This window comes from Hyperolius riggenbachi, chromosome 1 (assembly GCF_040937935.1).
Source record: "Hyperolius riggenbachi isolate aHypRig1 chromosome 1, aHypRig1.pri, whole genome shotgun sequence".
Classification (NCBI taxonomy): domain Eukaryota; kingdom Metazoa; phylum Chordata; class Amphibia; order Anura; family Hyperoliidae; genus Hyperolius; species Hyperolius riggenbachi.
Window position 1 is genome coordinate 612,734,608 of NC_090646.1, and position 22,077 is coordinate 612,756,684.

The window sequence follows — 22,077 nt, forward strand, 5'->3', positions numbered from 1 at the left end:
CCTGCCTGCTGTGTTTATTTACAGCCCTGGTATCACCGCTAGGTACCAGGGCTATTATGTCACGCTGCCTGCCTCATTGACTGCCTGCTGCCACACACTCATCCTCCTCCTCCTGCTGCTGAATTTACCTCCTGCTGTCTGTGTGTTTCCACTGCCAGGGAGCACATACAATGGCGCTTCCAACATGCGTGCGCCACCAGCTATTTGTTACGCTCAAAAATAGCTGCATTTCTTTAAAAAAAAAATTTGAAAAGAGAAATAAGTGAAGAAGAAGACGATATAGAAGAAGATGAAGAAGATGAAGAAGAAGAAGAAGAAGAAGAAGAAGGAGAAGAAGAAGAAGATGAAGATGAAGAAGAAGAAGATGAAGAAGAAGAAGATGAAGAAGATGAAGAAGATGAAGAAGATGAAGATGAAGAAGAAGAAGAAGAAGATGAAGAAGAAGAAGAAGATGAAGATGATGAAGAAGAAGAAGATGAAGAAGAAGATGAAGATGATGAAGAAGAAGAAGATGAAGAAGATGAAGAAGATGAAGATGAAGAAGATGAAGAAGATGAAGAAGAAGAAGATGATGAAGAAGAAGAAGATGATGAAGAAGAAGATGAAGAAGATGAAGAAGAAGAAGAAGATGAAGAAGATGAAGATGATGAAGAAGATGAAGAAGAAGAAGATGAAGATGATGAAGAAGAAGAAGATGAAGAAGAAGATGAAGATGATGAAGAAGAAGAAGATGAAGAAGATGAAGATGAAGAAGATGAAGAAGATGAAGAAGAAGAAGATGATGAAGAAGAAGATGAAGAAGAAGATGAAGAAGATGAAGAAGAAGAAGAAGATGAAGAAGTTGAAGATGAAGAAGATGAAGAAGAAGAAGAAGAAGAAGATGAAGAAGATGAAGAAGAAGAAGAAGAAGAAGAAGATGAAGAAGATGAAGAAGAAGATGAAGAAGATGAAGAAGAAGATGAAGAAGAAGATGAAGAAGATGAAGAAAAAGAAGATGAAGAAGAAGAAGATGATGATGAAGAAGATGAAGAAGAAGAAGAAGACAATATAAAAGAAGAAGAAGATATAGAAGAAGATATAGAAGAAGAAGATATAGAAGAAGAAGAAGAAGAAGAAGATATAGAAGATAAAGAAGAAGAAGAAGAAGTATATACAGTACTGAACAAATTTCTGGACACAACTTCTCTTTTCAACTTTTTTTTTTTAAAGGAACATCCCCACATAATCACTTGCTGTTGTTACTTGGAAAAAAAGAGGTTTCTTGCATCATTCACCCTCAAAACAAGTGTTGGAAGCTATTTAAGGCCATTTCGAATAGTCAGCTCGAATAATGAGCTCGAATACCGACTCGAATAGTGAGCTCGAATTCCGAGGTTGAATCGAATAGTAAAAATTATTCGACTCGAATATTCGACTGAATAATTTACTATTCGAATTCGACCTAACTCGAATTTTGAAAAGGGGTATTTGAGCACCACTATTTGTGTCAAATCAAATATTTCCTCTGCTACTGTCATTACATTTCTTTCCATAATTTTCAGCAGGGAAAGTAATCCAAAGGAGCTGGTTTTGGACAATAGAGCCCAATTTGTATCATCTGCATTTGAATCTTTTCTGGAGAGAGAAATATCGCGCATAGGAAAGTGTCTATTACCCCCAAGCAATTGGAGAGATTGAAAGATTCAACAGAAGTCTTATGCTGAATACATACCATGCGTTTCCGCGTCGAATGCGTCCGTCAATACGCGCCGATTCGATTATTTCCGAGCATTTCCGAACGCATTTCGATGATTTTTAGGTTGATTGCCATGTAAAGTATGGCAAATCGACCTAACTATCCATCGAAGCTTGAATCGGACATGTCGGAAATAATCGAATCGATGCGTATCGACGGACGCATCGAACGCGGAAACGCATGGTGTGTATCCAGCATTAAAGGGAACCTAAACTGAGAGGGGTGTGGATGTTTCCTTTTAAACAATACCAGTTGCCTGGCAGTCCTGCTGATCTCTTTGGCTGCAGTAGTGGCTAAATCAAAGACCTGAAACAAGCATGCAGCTAATCCAGTCTGACTTCAGTCAGAGCACCTGATCTGCAATGCTTGTTCAGGGCTGTGGCTGAAAGCATTAGAGACACGTGATCAGCAGGAGAGTCAGGCAACTGGTATTATTTTAAAAGGAAAAATCCATATCCTTCTCAGTTTAGGTTCCCTTTAAAGAAGTTCTTAAGACTGCAAATCTTATAGGTAAATCCTGGAAAGTTTTCACCACAGAGTTCTTACATGTTTACAGAGCAACTGCACATCCAACTACACAAGCATCGCCAGCTGATTTGTTTCATGGCAGTACTATACACACTTAACTTCAGGTGGCTGACATACAACTTCTACAGCATCCAGTGCCTATAAAGGCCCGTACACAGGCCTGACTAAGGTGGCCGATAATGACCGCCTCAGCCGATATCAGGCGTGTGTACAGTGGCCACCGACCCCCAACCCAAAAGCCACCTGCCCAATGGATCAACTCACCCCCTGCAATGGCCAATCGCATCGTCTGTGCAGAATCGGCCTTAGAGTTCGTGAGGCCTGGGGCAAGTGTCATATGCGGGGCCTAGAGCCATAAGTGTTGGGCATCTACCTTACCACCATGCTCACAGGTTTGTCCCCTTTTAAAGCAGTACGCCTTATTATTGTGTAAAAACAGTTGTTTGTTAAAGGCCACTAAGCTAACCAATAAAGTGGAGATGGGTACTAAGCTGGCTTGGGAGCAAGGGAGGGGTACTAGGCTAGCTGGGGGGCTACTGATGGGTACCAGGCTGGCTGGATAGGTAGAGGCTGGCTGGGGAGCTTGGGATAGATACAGGCTGGCTGAGGAGCTAGGGGTGTGCACCAGACTGGCTGGTAATGGGTGCTAGGTTGAATGGGGAGCTCCCCATGCTTTTTCTGCACCACCACCAGGGAGGGTGAAATGTGTTGTGTCTGTTGGCCTGACTTTGATGGCTGACTCTGATTCTGTTGGTGGTATTGTAGAGTCTTAACCTGTTTAGTAAATTCCAAAATATGATGCTACAGAGTCCTTAGAGAGGTTGAGTTCGCAGACTCGCAATGGCCGGCGGTATGTTGCATGCCCATGGCCGGGAGTACTATGCGCATGACGTAAATCATAATGTCAATGCGCAGGGAGCTCTCGTCCGTGGGCATGTAATCAAAGACGCGTGTGCCGCAGGGTCAGCACCTGAGCATGTGCCGACCAGGAAGAACGGGGCTCTTAGTGCGAACGCAGTGGGCATGACTGCTGGGCCCCCTTCACTTGCCCCCCCTAAGGCCAACTCTGGTCTGTGCAGCTTCCCCACCCACCGTGTGACGTCATGCACGCACTGCTCCATCATCCCTCCTACTCCTTGCATAGCAAGAGAGCGCGTCATCTACATAGCTGACATGCATTTGCACAGGCCGGCCAGAGATGTCGCCCTTGGCAATTGGGCCCCGATAAGAGATGGTCAATGAGATGCAAATAATTTCAAATTATGCAAATTAATTAAATCAAATGGAAGGATTATGCACATTTTGTATGCAAATTTATGCAGCTCAAAAATGAACCAATTGAATTAGTTCATGTTCCAGCTGCATTAATTGGCAAGCAAAATTAGCATAATGCTGCATCACCTCGAAATTATTTGCATCTCATTAACCATCCCTAGTCCCCAATGGCTGACATAAAGTCAAGAGGTGTGTGCAACAAGATAAAAGTAAAGCATATACTGATCTGCAATGCAGTGCTAGAGAAGTCCACTTTCAGCCTGCATCTTTAGTTAGTGTTGAGGGACCTGAAATACTGAAACACAGAGCCGGGACAAGGTCCTCCAGCACCCAAGGCTGAGGCACCAAAGTGCGCCCCTCCATCCCTCCACCCCAGCCGTCACACACTGATTGCTATTAGACTAAGAGGTGCCACAGGGCCCACAACCTCCCAAACACCTTAATATCTAGTTATCTGGCTTGCAGTCACTGCCATGTATCCGTTTTCTTATTTGTTTCTGCATCAAACACAATTAGGAATGACAGCTGAATGAATTCTGCGCCCCCTCCTACACTGCGCCCTGAGGCTGAAACAGGGACAACACCCATTTTCTAACCCATTTAGATTGACAAGGCAAAGAGGACCTTTCAACTAGATCTGGTTAGTTGTGTTTTCCAACTTGGTCATAACGACTACAATTTGACCATATCCTTCATCAAATGAAGCATCAAACAAGTCCTAACGGGCAAGACGACTGGCATTCTATATACATCCATCAGACAACGCCAGTCATCTCTTACACATTGATTACTTAATGACTGACATGGAGAGTTTTTTTTTACAAACCCTATCCTGTTCAGTGTGTGCTGCTGGAGCCCGGAAACAGTTAACTGTATGTTACTGAGAAGGGTGGGCACAGTTATTCCCAGGGGAAAGGGGGGGGGGGGCAGTTCCCCAGTGTAGCGCCGCCACCAGTGGCTAGTGTTGGGCGAACATCTAGATGTTCGGGTTCGGGCCGAACAGGCCGAACATGGCCGCGATGTTCGGGTGTTCGACCCAAACTCCGAACATAATGGAAGTCAATGGGGACCCGAACTTTTGTGCTTTGTAAAGCCTCCTTACATGCTACATACCCCAAATTTACAGGGTATGTGCACATTGGGAGTGGGTACAAGAGGAAACATTTTTTTAGCAAAAAGAGGTTATAGTTTTTGAGAAAATCGATTTTAAAGTTTCAAAGGGAAAACTGTCTTTTAAATGCGGGAAATGTCTGTTTTCTTTGCACAGGTAACATGCTTTTTGTCGGCATGCAGTCATAAATGTAATACATATAAGAGGTTCCAGGAAAAAGGACCGGTAACGCTAACCCAGCAGCAGCACACGTGATGGAACAGGAGGAGGGTGGCGCAGGAGGAGAAGGCCACGCTTTGTGAGACACAACAACCCAGGCCTTGCATGAGGACAAGAAGCGTGCGGATAGCATGCTTTGTACCGCCATGCAGTCATAAATTTAATAAAGATAAGTGGTTCAATAAACAGGGACCACGCGGCAACGCTAACCCAGCAGCAGCAGACGTGATGGAACAGGAGGAGGCGCAGGAGGAGAAGGCCACGCTTTGTGAGACACAACAACCCAGGCCTTGCATGAGGACAAGAAGCGTGCGGATAGCATGCTTTGTACCGCCATGCAGTCATAAATGTAATAAAGATAAGAGGTTCCATAAACAGGGACCGGCAACGCTAACCCAGCAGCAGCAGCAGCACACGTGATGGAACAGGAGCAGGCGCAGGAGGAGAAGGCCACGCTTTGTGAGACACAACAACCCAGGCCTTGCATGAGGTACCGCCATGCAGTCATAAATGTAATAAAGATAAGTGGTTCAATAAACAGGGACCACGTGGCAACGCTAACCCAGCAGCAGCAGACGTGATGGAACAGGAGGAGGCGCAGGAGGAGAAGGCCACGCTTTGTGAGACACAACAACCCAGGCCTTGCATGAGGACAAGAAGCGTGCGGATAGCATGCTTTGTACCGCCATGCAGTCATAAATTTAATAAAGATAAGTGGTTCAATAAACAGGGACCACGCGGCAACGCTAACCCAGCAGCAGCAGACGTGATGGAACAGGAGGAGGCGCAGGAGGAGAAGGCCACGCTTTGTGAGACACAACAACCCAGGCCTTGCATGAGGTACCGCCATGCAGTCATAAATGTAATAAAGATAAGTGGTTCAATAAACAGGGACCGGCAACGCTAACCCAGCAGCAGCAGCAGCAGCACACGTGATGGAACAGGAGCAGGCGCAGGAGGAGAAGGCCACGCTTTGTGAGACACAACAACCCAGGCCTTGCATGAGGACAAAAAGCGTGCGGATATAGCAGCAATGCTTTTTGCCGCCATGCAGTCATAAATGTAATACAGATGAGAGGTTCAATAAACAGGGACCGGTAACGCTACACCATCCCAGATGTTCATTGGTCATGTTACTTGGTTGGGGTCCTGGAGTGTTGCGTAGTCGTTTCCAATCCAGGATTGATTCATTTTAATTTGAGTCAGACGGTCTGCATTTTCTGTGGAGAGGCGGATACGCCGATCTGTGACGATGCCTCCGGCAGCACTGAGACAGCGTTCCGACATAACGCTGGCTGCCGGGCAAGCCAGCACCTCTATTGCGTACATTGCCAGTTCGTGCCAGGTGTCTAGCTTCGATACCCAATAGTTGAAGGGTGCAGATGGATTGTTCGACACAGCTACGTCATCTGACATGTAGTCCTTGACCATCTTCTCCAGGCGATCGGTGTTGGAGGTGGATCTGCACGCTTCCTGTTCAGTGGGCTGCTGCTGCATGGGTGTCAGAAAATTTTCCCACTCCAAGGACACTGCCGATACCGTTCCCTTTTGGGCACTAGCTGCGGCTTGCGTTGTTTGCTGCCCTCCTGGTCGTCCTGGGTTTGCGGAAGTCAGTCTGTCGGCGTACAACTGGCTAGAGGAGGGGGAGGATGTCAATCTCCTCTCTAAAGTCTCCACAAGGGCCTGCTGGTATTCTTCCATTTTGACCTGTCTGACTCTTTCTTCAAGCAGTTTTGGAACATTGTGTTTGTACCGTGGATCCAGAAGGGTATAAACCCAGTAATTGGTGTTGTCCAGAATGCGCACAATGCGTGGGTCGCGTTCAATGCAGTCTAGCATGAATTGAGCCATGTGTGCAAGAGTCCTACCAGAATCCTCATCATCCTCTTGTGAGCGTTGTGATAGTTGTTGTGATGCATCATAGTCGTCACCTTCCTCCTGGTCTGCTTCTGCTGACCATTCGCGCTGAATTGTGGAAGTCCAACGTGCACCGCTCTGGCCCTCGTCAGTGGTGGCATGAAATTCCTGCTCCAACTCCAGCTGTTCCTCCTCCTCTTCTTCGTCATAGCTGCTGGGGCCAGCGTTCCCTGAGGCGGATGGCCTGATGTTGGTACCATCACGCTGATCGTTTTCTCCTTCAGATTCCCCCAGTTGCATCATGACAGCTGTTTCCTTGATTTTCAACATTGACCTCTTCAGTAAACACAGCAGTGGTATGGTAATGCTGACTGAAGAGTTGTCACTGCTCACAAGCAACGTGGATTGCTCAAAATTTTGGAGGACTTGGCAGAGGTCCAACATGTTGGCCCAATCGGATCCACAGAAGCTTGGCAGCTGGCCGGATGCGCCTCGGTACTGCGCCGTCATGTACTGGACCACTGCACTCTTCTGCTCACAAAAGCGTGCTAGCATGTGCAGCGTAGAATTCCAGCGCGTAGGGACATCACACAGCAAGCGATGGTGGGGGAGATTGAAGCGCTCCTGCATCTTGGCGAGTGCCCCCGAAGCAGTACTGGAATTTCTACAATGTTTGGCCACTCGACGCACCTTCAACAGAAGATCGGCCACGCCTCGGTATGTCCTCAGGAACCGCTGAACTACTAGGTTCATCACGTGCGCCAGGCAAGGGATGTGTGTCAGCTTAGCCAACCTTAAAGCGCGAATGAGATTACTCCCATTATCACACACAACCATGCCCGGTTTCAAGTCCAGCGGTGCCAGCCACAAATCCGTCTGTTCCTTTATTCCCTTCCAAATTTCCTCCCCTGTGTGCTGCTTATCCCCAAGGCAGATCAGCTTCAGCAATGCTTGCTGACGCATGCCAACAGCTGTGCTGCACTGCTTCCACGATCCTACTGCTGCTGGGTTAGCGTTTCCGGATGAGGTACAGGTTTGAGATGCGTTGGAGGAGAAGGAGTCAGAGAGGTAGGTGCTGCTGTTGTTATCCAGTGGGAGGGACGGCGGTGCAGCTGTTTGCGGCGTGGGCAACACCCGCGCCGTAGCAGGTGAGGAATCGCTGCCAGGCTCCACAAGGTTCACCCAGTGCGCGGTAAGGGAGATGTATCGACCCTGGCCGAACGCACTCGTCCAAGTGTCAGTGGTGAGGTGAACCTTGCAGGCAACGGCATTCTTCAAGCTTCGGGTTATTTTGCTGACCACGTGCTCATGCAACTCAGGCACTGCAGAGCGCGCAAAGTGGTAGCGGCTGGGAACCACGTAACGTGGGATGGCCACTGACATCATGCCCTTGAAGCTGTTTGTCTCCACCACTCGATATGGCAGCATTTCGCAGGCCAGAAGCTTGGCTATGCTGGCTGTTACTGCCACGGCCCGGGGGTCATTTGCTGGCAATTTCCTCTTGCGCTCAAACATCTTCGACACAGACAACTGAACCGTAGCGCTGCACACGGAAGGGCTGTTGGTTGTTGTGTTTGATGAACACTGGGAGACCTCAAGAGCACTACTCCGGAAAGTGACAGTGTCAGCGTCGTCTGATGTTTGTGAATGTTGTGAACCACGCAATGGCTGGGCTACTGCTGCTGCTGAGGCGGGTCTGGTGGTGAGTCTGGTGAACCCAAGGGAGGCAGTGTTGCTGGTACCCTGTCCTGCCGCGTTTGCCCACAGAGTGGGATGTTTGGATAGCATGTGGCGGCTCATGCTGGTGGTGGAGAGGTTGTTAGTACTTTTCCCCCTGCTCAGGCGAGTCTTGCACACCTTGCAAATCGCCATGGTAACATCCTCAGTGCAGTCTTCAAAGAAAGCCCAGACTTTGGAGCACCTGCCTCCTTGCTGGCGATTTCTGTTTCCTCCTCTTTTGCCTCTCACTCTAACTTCCACGCTTGTGGTGCCTGAAATTGCGCGCCGCCTACCTTGTGGCACAAGGCGAACTCGTGCAGCAGTGGGTTCTTCAACAGACTCATCTGTGCTGCTGCTACGACGGCGATGTTCTCGTTCACAAATAAAATCTGGGTCTCTGTCCACATTGTCCATACCCTCCTCTTCCATCTCCTCAAACTCGTCATATGTCATTGTGGGGGGCCGCCGCCGTGGAGTAGAGCTCCCCAGAACAACCTCTGCGCAGCTCACTCCAACGTCGTCTTCCAGATCTTGTCGGCCGACCTCCAGCAATTGCAACCCCTCCTGCCCAACTTGCTCTGGGATTTGGGTTTCCGAGTCCTCCTCGGACTCGCCTTGTATTACAGTGCGCGGTGCATTTCCCACAGTTAATGGTTGTGAATCCGGGCACAACATTTCTGGCTGTTCCTCCATTGACCTTTGAAAGGTGGAAGTTTGTTGGGCTGGGAATAGCTCCTGCGAATACCCCATTGTGTCCTGAGGTAATTCATAGGACTGGTTATCTGGCAGTTGTGTGCGTGGTGTCGCTGCCGGTTGTGTCAGCTTTGTGCCCACTGGCTCCTTGTAACTGGCTGAGGACTCGGACCTCGTGCGTGATGTGCTGGTGCTGCTTAACCCACTGCTGGACGCTTGAGAGGTCATCCAAGTAATTATCTGGTCCTGTTCTTTTGGATTTGTGAGGGTTGTTGTCCTGGACAACATGGGCGGTATTGAGTGGGTTTTCTTGGGTGCTCCCCTGTGGCCTGTACGTGAACCGTCAGGGGAAACACCTCTTCCCTTGCCCCTTCCTCTTTCACCGGATTTCTTCCTCATTTCACTTATCCTTACAGTACACGCTGACTGGCAGCAGTACAGTGGCAGTACAGAAATGCTATACAGTACCACTATTCCCAGCAGCGACACAGAGCACAATGCTATACAGTGGCGGGTGAGCGGTGTACTACTGTTCCCAGGCCCAGCAGACACAGAGTGGAAGTAAACACAATGCTATATAGTCTGGCTGAGCGGTGTACACAGAGTGGCAGTACACACAATGCTATATAGTCTGGCTAAGCCGTGTACACAGAGTGTCATTAAACACAATGCTATATATAGCGTGGCTGAGCGAGGTGCACAGTGGCAGTACACACAATGCTTTATAGTCAGGCTGAGCCGTGTACACAGAGTGTCAGTAAACAATGGTATATAGTCTGGCTGAGCGGTGTACACAGAGTGTCAGTAAACAACGGTATATAGTCTGGCTGAGCGGTGTACACAGAGTGGCAGTAAACACAATGCTATATATAGCGTGGCTGAGCGAGGTGCACAGTGGCAGTACACACAATGCTATATATAGCGTGGCTGAGCAAGGTGCACAGTGGCAGTACACACAATGCTATATATAGCGTGGCTGAGCGAGGTGCACAGTGGCAGTACACACAATGCTATATATAGCGTGGCTGAGCGAGGTGCACAGTGGCAGTACACACAATGCTATATTAGTCAGGCTAGCCTAAGCCGTGTACACAGAGTGTCAGAAAACACAATGCTATATATATAGCGTGGCTGAGCGAGGTGCACAGTGGCAGTACACACAATGCTATATATAGCGTGGCTGAGCGAGGTGCACAGTGGCAGTACACACAATGCTATATATAGCGTGGCTGAGCGAGGTGCACAGTGGCAGTACACACAATGCTATATTAGTCAGGCTAGCCTAAGCCGTGTACACAGAGTGTCAGAAAACACAATGCTATATATATAGCGTGGCTGAGCGAGGTGCACAGTGGCAGTACACACAATGCTATATATAGCGTGGCTGAGCGAGGTGCACAGTGGCAGTACACACAATGCTATATATAGCGTGGCTGAGCGAGGTGCACAGTGGCAGTACACACAATGCTATATATAGCGTGGCTGAGCGAGGTGCACAGTGGCAGTACACACAATGCTATATATAGCGTGGCTGAGCGAGGTGCACAGTGGCAGTACACACAATGCTATATATAGCGTGGCTGAGCGAGGTGCACAGTGGCAGTACACACAATGCTATATATAGCGTGGCTGAGCGAGGTGCACAGTGGCAGTACACACAATGCTATATTAGTCAGGCTAAGCCGTGTACACAGAGTGTCAGAAAACACAATGCTATATATATAGCGTGGCTGAGCGAGGTGCACAGTGGCAGTACACACAATGCTATATATAGCGTGGCTGAGCGAGGTGCACAGTGGCAGTACACACAATGCTATATATAGCGTGGCTGAGCGAGGTGCACAGTGGCAGTACACACAATGCTATATTAGTCAGGCTAGCCTAAGCCGTGTACACAGAGTGTCAGAAAACACAATGCTATATATATAGCGTGGCTGAGCGAGGTGCACAGTGGCAGTACACACAATGCTATATATAGCGTGGCTGAGCGAGGTGCACAGTGGCAGTACACACAATGCTATATATAGCGTGGCTGAGCGAGGTGCACAGTGGCAGTACACACAATGCTATATTAGTCAGGCTAGCCTAAGCCGTGTACACAGAGTGTCAGAAAACACAATGCTATATATATAGCGTGGCTGAGCGAGGTGCACAGTGGCAGTACACACAATGCTATATATAGCGTGGCTGAGCGAGGTGCACAGTGGCAGTACACACAATGCTATATATAGCGTGGCTGAGCGAGGTGCACAGTGGCAGTACACACAATGCTATATATAGCGTGGCTGAGCGAGGTGCACAGTGGCAGTACACACAATGCTATATATAGCGTGGCTGAGCGAGGTGCACAGTGGCAGTACACACAATGCTATATATAGCGTGGCTGAGCGAGGTGCACAGTGGCAGTACACACAATGCTATATATAGCGTGGCTGAGCGAGGTGCACAGTGGCAGTACACACAATGCTATAGATAGCGTGGCTGAGCGAGGTGCACAGTGGCAGTACACACAATGCTATATATAGCGTGGCTGAGCGAGGTGCACAGTGGCAGTACACACAATGCTATATTAGTCAGGCTAGCCTAAGCCGTGTACACAGAGTGTCAGAAAACACAATGCTATATATATAGCGTGGCTGAGCGAGGTACACAGTGGCAGTAAACAATGCTATATATAGTGTGGCTGAGCGAGCGGTGTACTACTGTTCCCAGCAGCGACACACAATGACTGGGGGGGACCCTGGCTAGCGTGGCTGGAGAGCGAACTACCCTGCCTGCCTACCCAAAGCTAAACCCACAGACAAATGGCAGAGATATGACGTGGTTCGGGTATTTATTTACCCGAACCACGTGACCGTTCGGCCAATCAGAGCGCGTTCGGGCCCGAACCACGTGACCCGTTCGGCCAATCACAGCGCTAGCCGAACGTTCGGGAACGTTCGGCCATGCGCTCTTAGTTCGGCCATGTGGCCGAAAGGTTTGGCCGAGCACCGTCAGGTATTCGGCCGAACTCGAACATCACCCGAACAGGGTGATGTTCTGCAGAACCCGAACAGTGGCGAACACTGTTCGCCCAACACTACCAGTGGCCTAGCTAAGGAGCTGTGGGCCCCGATGCAAGTTTTACAATGGGGCCCCCCAAGCACTCTATACATAACAATTGATATGGCGCACCAAAACCTGCCAATGGTAACTACAGTGTCAGAGCTGCAAGAAGGGGATGGGGAACAGTTTGTTAGTGATCACCACTATTCGAAGTATCTATAGAGGTGATTACTACCAGCACAGGACCAATAGAGAGCTAATACTGTAGTAAGGGCCCCGATGCGGTGGCTACCTCTGCAACCCTATTGCTACGCCCCTGGCCACCACTGATGGGGTGAATTCAGCGCTTTCAGCTGCCTGTCTGAAAGAAGCCTTATTTTCGTTAAGACTTTCAATATTTTTTTACTGCTAGGTCTACAGTGGGGAGTTTACCTCATTTGCTGTGCCAGAAACACAACAGAAAGTTAGGCGGAATGTATCCAAAATTAGGGGAAATTTCTTGCAGTTGTTACTGGAACAATTGCCACAATCTGAAAGGGCTGCCACGGTTTTGGAAACAAGTGTAACATTTTGGAATACATCTCAGGGACAGGAAATGAGAGAAATGTGTGCAACATGGACACAATCAGCAATAACACCCCAACTAAGCATCAGAGTTCAGACCATCCCTTGTGCTTACTAAAAAATAAATAAATAAATAAAGAGTTATCCCATAGAGCCATATTAATCCATGCCATGCACAGCACGACGAGGACCAAAAAGTCCAACACTTGCTGCATGTTGGATTGGTGTGGTTCTGTAAATGTATTAGCTATAGGCTCACTATACACCAGCGCTTCAGCTTTCAGGGGCATAAAGAGATGATTGGCATATTCGTGGGGTGATGCATCATGGGAAACCAGAGTTGCTCACTTACAGATTAATTATCAGAAATACTTTCTGTTTTAAGAAGGCAAACGTTATCTAACAGAATTAGGGATGGTTGGAAATGTCGATTTCCGATTCCGCAGAAATCCTGACTTCCGCTAATGCCGATTGCCGATTCCACGGATTTCCGAGTAATTTTTTGGGGGTCATTTTTTTGTATTCTCTGATTGTCCAAATACTTCCAAGTTGTTTCTGCATTCTCTGATTGGTCCATTGTTTCCGAGTTCTGTGATTGGGATAAAATTACCGAATTGCTGTAATGCAATTGCGCAAAATCCGAATGAGCATACCTAGACAGAAACCCTGAAGTGTAAAAAAAAAACCCCAAACATTAAATACCTCCAGCTGCCCTATACCCTGCAGTTATACTGGGCAGAGGGAGCACAGAAAGTCGTAATGGGGAGAGGGAACACTAATGTTTCATTTTCCCAGTGCAGGTATGAATGAAACGTTATCCTTGCAGGAACTGTGTTGTAGGGGTCGGTACAGGGCTGAGAGATGGATTATGAAGAAATGGGGCCCTAAGCAAGGTAGTACCTGTGGCTCCCCCTTATGGTCCTTTTTGTAATCTGAGGTGGAGAAGGGTCAGAGAAGGTAGCAGGTGGGCCTCTTGACACCCACTGGGCCCCGGGCACCTGCCTATGTTGCCTTGTGGGTTATCCTGAGATGATACAGGGCCAGGCCTCTGATTCACAACCCTGGAGATTACATCTCCTTCTCACTCACCCACTGGTGATAGACAGGATTAATCTATTAGTCATTTATGTTTCTGCCTCTTCCATTATTGAGTCACTGCTGGATACAGACCTGCTACATTTACCTAAAGTGACGCACACAAGTTAAACTGTTACATGTAATAATAGAACAAAGACACTTACTTCAACTTCATTAAACAACGCCTCCACTCTGGTGACAAAGTCCTCGGTTTTCAAGGAGCTTGCCTGGAGCGTCTCCAACAGGGCCTCCAGATTGCTCTGAAAACAGAATATAGTTTATTTTGTTACACCTCATTTTTTTTTTGTTAACTCTCAGTTATAGTCAAGGAAACTTAAAGCAAACCTGATCTGAAAAATAAAAGTCAAAATAAACATACTCATAGGGAGACATGGACATTACCTTGCACATCAGTTGTCCTTTCAGTTATAACTGACAGCAACTGATGTAGTGGAAAAGTGCCCTAAGGGCTCGTTTCCACTAGCGAAGTGATGCGAGTGTGGCTATGCAGCCGCATCGCATCACTTTCGCCGCCGACCGCATCACTTCCGCATCTCCCGATGCGGAAGTGTATTGGGGAGATGTCGAGAGACGTTTGAAAGCTCGCGGCTATCCGTCTAGGTTAATCAAGAGGGGCAGACTTAGAGCTATGGAGAGGTCACAATTGGATCTATTACAGAATGAGGGCGGTCCGGCCAAGGTCAACGAAAGCCAACTTTTGTGACCACCTATTCGACAGAATACAGGAATGTGATCAACATTATCTCCAGATATCTTCCTATTTTGGAGGGAGATGTGGGTCTCTCCCTTGTCCTGAAGGATGGTGTTAGATTTTCCAGCCGACGGGCTCCTACTTTAGGACAGATGCTCTCTCCCAGTTTATTTACATCTGGCGCCACAACAGACACTTGGCTGACAGTCAAGGGATCCTATAAGTGTGGGATCGCCACATGCAGGTATTGCCACTTACATAATAAGACCAAAATGGTTGTTTCTGCCTACAGTGGCCAAATTTATAATCTTAAACAGTTCATTAATTGTGGCACCTGCTATGTGGTGTATTTAATTGATTGCACCTTCTGTTCTGTACAGTATGTTGGGTGTTCCACCAGGCCTCTAAGGCAAAGAATAGCCGAACATTATCTTGGGGCAGGGTGGTCCACCACAAACATTTCAAACGTGGCCAGACACTTTAGGGAGGTGCATGGGGGAGACATGAAAGGTTTCCGGTTTCAAGGAATAGAGAGAGTTATGTCACCAAAAAGAGGGGGAGACCTATATAAAATCCTTCTCAAAAAGGAGGCCATGTGGATACATCGCCTGGGGACTAGGTTATCCCATGGCCTCAATGCAAGGTGGGACCTAGCGCTCATCACGCATTAGCCTGGTCCATCTTTCTCACCCTCCCTCCCTCTTCCCCCCCCCTCCTTCTTCTTCCCTCCCTTTCTTCCTCCCATCCTCTTCCTCCCCCCCCTTTTCTTCCTCCCCCCCCCCGTTCCCCTCCCCCCCCCCTCCTTGCAAGCCCTCCACATGACCCATTATTGCGAGTAGGATACCATTATCTGTATATGCATATACCTTAATTTTTACATCCATGGACAGGGTCCGCATATGTCTTATATACTTCTATGTTATGTTATGATCAACCACGTTGTTGTGTGTTTTTTGCCACATTCCTATTTATTCATTTCTGGTACATTGCTATCTGTATTTTATATTGCATTTTATATTGATTTTAATTTATAGTGTGTTTGCCTCTGTAGTGGATTTTTCACAGGTAATTACCTGTCCATCACACTTAGACCACCCTCTTCACTCCTCCTTTCGGGGTGGGGTCCTGAGTGGCTGGTATAGGACATCCTCCTATTTATAGGAGTCTTTGCCACTTTGTAATTAGCTATGATTAAGAGCTGAGATAGCTCGAAACATGTCAGCGTTGTGATGCATGTGCATATTCTATATTGGATACGTCCTAAATAAAAGTATTTCCTGGAATCCTGGATTGGTGCGGACCTTCTTGTTGTGACAGCAACTGATGTAGTGGAAAAGTGCCCTAAGGGCTCGTTTCCACTAGCGAAGTGATGCGAGTGTGGCTATGCAGCCGCATCGCATCACTTTCGCCGCCGACCGCATCACTTCCGCATCTCCCGATGCGGAAGTGTATTGGGGAGATGGGACGCGGCTGCGGGTGGATGCAGCCATGCAAATATCTGCAGCATGCTGCAGATTATCGGACCGCTCCGCGCCGCACCGCACAACATGTACGCAGTGGAAACTCTTCCACTGGCGTGCATGTGTTTCAGCACACCTGCGGTGCGATGCGGGTTATGTAGCCGCATCGCACCGCTCCTAGTGGAAACGAGCCCTAAGGCGTTCAGTTGCAACTAGATCTAGTCCGAACTGGAAGGGATCATTGTTAGAAGAAAATAGTGAGCATCTTAGAGGAACTAACGAGGTAAGTATGTATTATTCATTTGCAAGTACATTGTGTGCTTATTTTAAATAATTTTACTTGGTTCTGGTTCACTTTAATGGATATCTTGTGATGACTACAGACGTTCAGTGAGATGTGGATAGTTCTGGCTTGCAAAGCAAATTGCATGGAGCTTGTAACTGAGACAGTCAGATGTATTTTGACCGGTCCAATTTGAAGCTCTATACAATTGGCATGCAAAGGAGCATCTTATTGATCATCTCTTATGATCAGATTGGGGTGTTAAATTATCAACCATTTAACCACTTCCTGCACCATGACGTTAAAATAAGTCTCTGCACTCCCCTCCCTACAAAATCCTAGATAACACTGTTTATTTATCTCTGAGCTGATTACAATGCTACACCCTTGTAAAGGAAGGACAGCAAACCCCTCTCTTCCCAGGGAATTCAATAGCAGGATTAATGTGTAAAACAAAACATTCCAGGAGCAGAAATGAGGACAATTGTCTGATAAGCACAAATGCACTTTTCAGCCTGTGGAGTGCCTCCTTCATTTGTTAATGGCTAGCTATCTAAATAAAGAAGGCACTACATAGGCTGAAAAGTGCATTTGTGTTTATCAGACAATACACACAATGTTGCTCAAGAAACACAAGTGCAAGTTTGAGGTGGGAAGTACCTCCTTCATAGCTCAGTGCCAGTGTAGCAGGCGTGGTGTACCTGCTGTAGGAGTCCATCGGTACCTCTCGCTAACTGGGACTGAGACAATGTGGAAGTGAGTGAGCCACTACTTTACATAAAGGCAATCTGAGCAGTAAATGGAGGCTGCCATGATGCGGCAGCCAGAATTATCCGCTGCTCCCATCGCTCCACCACGGCGGATCCCCTCCTTGAATCCCTCCACTGGCTTCCTATCCAGTCCAGAATCAGATTCAAGATACTGTGTCTGACCTACAAATCTGTCCACAAAACCTGTCCAACCTACATTTCCGATCTTACTCAGAGGTACATACCTAGCCGCTCACTCCGCTCTTCCAATGAACTTCGCCTGACCGCCCCCCGCATCACCCAGTCCCATGCACACCTCCAGGACTTCTCAAGAGCTGCTCCAACACTATGGAACTCCCTCCCTCCACCCATTAGGGCAGCCCCCTCCTTCAACATCTTCAAGAAGGCCCTCAAAATTCACCTTTTCACTCTGGCCTACTACCCCTCACAAGTGCTCTAATCCCACAGCTGAACTCTGGTCCCTACCTTTCGTGTCCTTACCTCTCCCTCTAGATTGTAAGCCTTTGGGCAGGGTCCTCCTCCTTTTGTGTCCTACCTAATCATGCACCTCCATTACTGTGCACCCATGCTATGCATCTGAGTGAACCTAACTTGCCTAATCTCCATGCTCCCATCCAGTGACTGACTAAGCATTACCTTGTACTCATACTGTGCTGTGTGATCTGGTTTGCATGTATTCCTGTATTGTCATATTTATGTCACCCCTAAATATTGACATGATTAAGGAGCCTTTCAGAGCTCCGATACGCATCAGCCTTTTGTGTGTCTACTGATGTGCTAATAAAGGAAGAAAAGTTTTATACCCACCCTTGGTGTAGCGGGATATCCCCCTTTTTTTGCCTGCATGTTCTGAGACTTGTGGTTCCTGCTCCCTTGGGACAAGCAACGGTGGTGGTAGCGTTCCTATTCCTTTTTGTACCCCTAAATATTGTCTGTAACCTAAATTAATGTCCAGCGCTACGTAATATGTTGGCGCTTTATAAATACAATAAATAAATAAATACATTTCCTTTCAAGCGATACCAGTTGGTGATCCTCTGCCTCTAATACTTTTAGCCATAGGCCCTAAACAAGCATGCAGCAGATCAGGTGCTTCTGACATTATTGTCAGATCTGACAAGATTAACTGCATGCTTGTTTCTGATGTTATTCAGACACTACTGCGGCCACATAGATCAGTAGGGCTGCCAGGCAACTGGTACTGTTTAAAAGGAAATAAATATGGTGGCCTCCATATTCTTCTCACTTCAGTTGCCTTTTAATACTTATCCAAACCTAACTCTCAGATCCCAGTTTTGCAAAGTTGTTGGGGTTCAGCCACTTATGAAAAGAGAAACTCCGACCAAGAATTGAACTTTATTCCTGTCAGTAGCTGATACCCCCTTTTACATGAGAAATATATTCCTTTTCACAGACCACCAGGGGGCGCTGTATGACTGATATTGTGGTGAAACCCCTCCCACAAGAAACAAGAAAAGTATGTACTCTTGGCAGTTTCCTGTCTGTGAACCTTGCTGCATTGTGGGAAATAGCTGTTTACAGCTGTTTCCAACTGCCCAGAAAAGCATGCAGCAGCTACATTACCTGCCAACAGTAAAAATGTCACCATGTAATAAATGTCAGAATGTAAATCAGGGATTTAAAAGCTTTTACAATGGGCAAACACTGACTAAATCATTTATACTTAATTATTGTAAAAATGAAGCACTTTTTTATTACATTATTTTCACTGGAGTTCCTCTTTAAACCACACCTGAAGCGTGTGTGTGTGTGTGTGTGTGTGTGTGTGTGTGTGTGGGGGGGGAGTTGGGTAGTCACTTCAGCAGTTGGAAGCTTCTGAGTAGTTCAGAGGCTTTCCGGATTCCTGTAGAAGCCCAACTTTCCAGTGCAGGGTCCATCTTCATCTGCTGGCTGTGCTCCTGGCCATGGACAAGAGCATCCGCACTGGGCACTTCAGAGTGAGGTCCACATATGGCCAGTACAGTGAAGTGCTTGTGCATGGGTTTCTTTCTCTGTACGCAAGCACTTTGTTCTACTGGGCCTACACATGACCAGTCCTGGTGTGCATACCCACAGCCAGAAGAAACCTATTCCACTCACGCCTAGTTGGATGATTAGTGGTTTACAACTCATACGTTTATTTTCACATCAGGTCTTTTTTCAACCCCCAGTCTGGGCAAAACTGATTTACAGCCCTGTGTAGGTACAAAGCTTGTTTTATCAGTGTAGAAATTCTTTGATAATCTGATGCCAGTAAATCCCGAACCACCTGCTGAGCAGACCATTTGTGTGCAATTTCCTGTAGCACAGACCTCCATTACTGTAGCTGCTATCTTATCAGAAAGTTCAGTCTTGGCCCTTCCCCACTGCAGTTTGACCAGTATGATGATGTAAGAAGCACCGCCCACAAAGCTAGGCTAGCCTGCAGTTTAATTCCTTCAACTCATCTGCTACCGGTCATTTGAGCAGACACCTGCAGAGGCCCCACTTCACACATGAAAGATAACACTTGGGATTTATGATTAGCAAGCAGTAGGTTGTATGTTTGCATCTCTACCTGGATATGAGCTTTGCTGAGAAAAAAAGGCGATCCCTTCAGCTAAGCTCGGTACACTGCAGGGATTACTAGCAAAATGATTGCACTTGCATATGTCAGAATGTAAAACACAGTTATTCCAGAGAGTTCCTAATGAAGGCAGGGATATGGCAGCGCCCAATTGTCTCATCAGTCAATGGAGTACTGAGCTCCTATTCTGTGCAGCTAATAAATTATGCAACAAGAATGGAAGATTCTAGGCAGTCCTCTAGGGATGATAAATAAAATTCAAATAATTCTGGGTTGATGCAGGATAATGCAAATATTGTATGTAAATGTATGCATCATGAAAATGTAACAATCAAATGAAGCCAATGTGGGATGTAATCCCTTTTAAATCTGCACACATTTGCATACAGAATTTACATAATCCTGCATCAACCTGTAATTATTTGCAGTTCTTTGACCATAAAGACAAGACACAGAAAATGTATCTTGCACGTTGTTTCTCCTGGCAGACTCAAAGCACCAGAGCTGCAGCCACTAGGGTTCGCTCAGTAAGCAGTAGCAGCGTTAGGGAGTCTTTCCCAAGATCTCCTTACCGAATAGATGCTGGCTTACTGAACAGGGACAACATTTGAACCCTGGTCTCCTATGCCAGAAGCCGTGCCCATAACCATTACCTTATCCAGCACCAAACCTATGCTCAGGGGCTTAGCAGCAGGGTATGAGCCCCCCCCCCCCCCCCGTGAAATTTCTCACACACGCAACCTATATGTGGGGCCCCCCTCATATCCACATAGCCCCCAGGTTATTGTAAAATCACAATAAAATCTTTCCTCTCCCCGGGCAGTTGGAAAAAGCCGTTATTTTCTCACAATGCAACAAGGTTCACAAACAGCAAACTGTCAGGGCCATGGCATCACACTTGGTAAGGGTTTCACCACAATGGCTATCATTCATAAAGGAGCTGTCGGTAAGGAGAATCAATGCGGGAAAACACTGCTGCCGGTATTTTAGACTTCTGGGTGGGCATTCATAAAAATGTATCCAGTTGCGGTAGCAGTGCGGAGATTCCCCGAATTAGGCTGGCGGTAGGCAGGCGGAAGCACAGGAAGCAGCCGAGTTGATACATTTCTCCGTGTTCCGCTCTACTGCAGCTGCCTGGGAGGTCTGTGTGTCTCCATTCACTTACATTGGTATCGCCACATCAGAGGCAGCGGTACTTCCCGACCTCACACCGCTTGCAGTGATCTTTATGAATTTGTTTTGTTACATTTGTTCCGATAATCACCGCACAAGGTGGTGATTTATCACTCTGCTCGGTAATGTCAGTTTTTCATGCGGAAAGAGGCTTTATGAATGCTGACTTTCTGAGTGTTCGGTAAAGTCAGCTGTTTTAAGCATTTCCGCATGCGGAAATGCTTTATGAATGATAGCCAATATCAGTCATACAGATGTTCCTGATGCTCTATTTGAGAAAAGGTAAAGATTTCTCAGGGGGTATCAGCTACTGATTGGGATGAAGTTCAATCCTGGGTTAAAGTTCCTCTTTAAGAGTCCCCCCCCCCCATTTATTTCTAAATATTATTATTATTATTTAGTATTTATATAGCGCCGACATATTACGCAGCGCTGTACAGTGTATATGACAATCATGCCACCTTTGTAAGCACTGTAATATTTTAAAAGCAGATCCTTTGATGACATGTTTATTTAAAAAAATACCTAGAGTTGTTTACAGAAAGTGTTAAAGCTCAGGAGACTATGTGGTTAGGGTGGAAGTTAGGATGCTGGGAATACATGATGAGGTTTTTCAGTCGATTTACTGTCTGATCTTATTTTAGATCTATTTTCCGATCGATTTTCTTATCTTTTCTTATCAATTTCCATTCACTTCTATGAAAAATCGATCAGAAAAATAATCGGACATGTGGGAAATTATCTATCGAACCATCTATCTGCTGAAAAAACATATGGTGAACTCCCAGCATTAGACATAGAGATTTCTTGGGGACCCGCCAAGAGCACATTCCCCTTTGCCTGCGCCGTGGGCATTGTAACAGCTTTAGTGTTGCAGGCATTTCTGTGCGTTGAGGTGGAAAGCGCACAGCTATGCAAGTGAATGGGTCCGCTTTTTTAGCGCATAGAAGCGCGTACAAGCGCATAGAAGCGCATGCGTTTTTTACCCCTAATTGGAGAAAAAAATACATTTACATACAAAAACAAAGTTTTATTGACAACTGCTGCTGCTACAGTAAGCAAAACGTGCTTTAAAGAAGCGCAGCGCAACGCACAGAAACGCGGACTAAAGCGCGCACAAGCGCATGCGTTTTTTACCACGCGCTTTCACACGTTTTTCAGCGCAGCAGATGTGAACGAGGCCTTATTTGGGGAGACACAATTACCCACCTCATAAAGGATTTCAGCCCCTTTCACAATTAAGCATTGCAACATCCTGGAAAAGGGGCTGTCTCACTGAATGTGGGGCGC

At 46.9% G+C, this 22,077-nt stretch overlaps 2 protein-coding genes across 3 annotated transcripts in view; both read right to left on the reverse strand.

Annotated features, from left to right (window-relative positions):
• The window catches only part of CMYA5 (cardiomyopathy associated 5), a 150,515-nt gene that overhangs the window by 77,998 nt on the left and 50,440 nt on the right, over positions 1–22,077 (reverse strand). For both annotated transcript variants that reach the window (XM_068250143.1, XM_068250134.1), the window contains exon 4: positions 13,988–14,083. In XM_068250143.1, coding sequence (XP_068106244.1) covers positions 13,988–14,083 — 96 coding nt within the window. The remainder of the gene's footprint in view (positions 1–13,987; positions 14,084–22,077) is intronic.
• LOC137528686 (uncharacterized) lies at positions 402–1,031 on the reverse strand (the record flags this gene model as incomplete). Its single annotated transcript, XM_068250156.1, has 1 exon — positions 402–1,031. A coding segment is annotated over one exon (630 nt), but the record flags the coding sequence as incomplete, so codon positions are not given.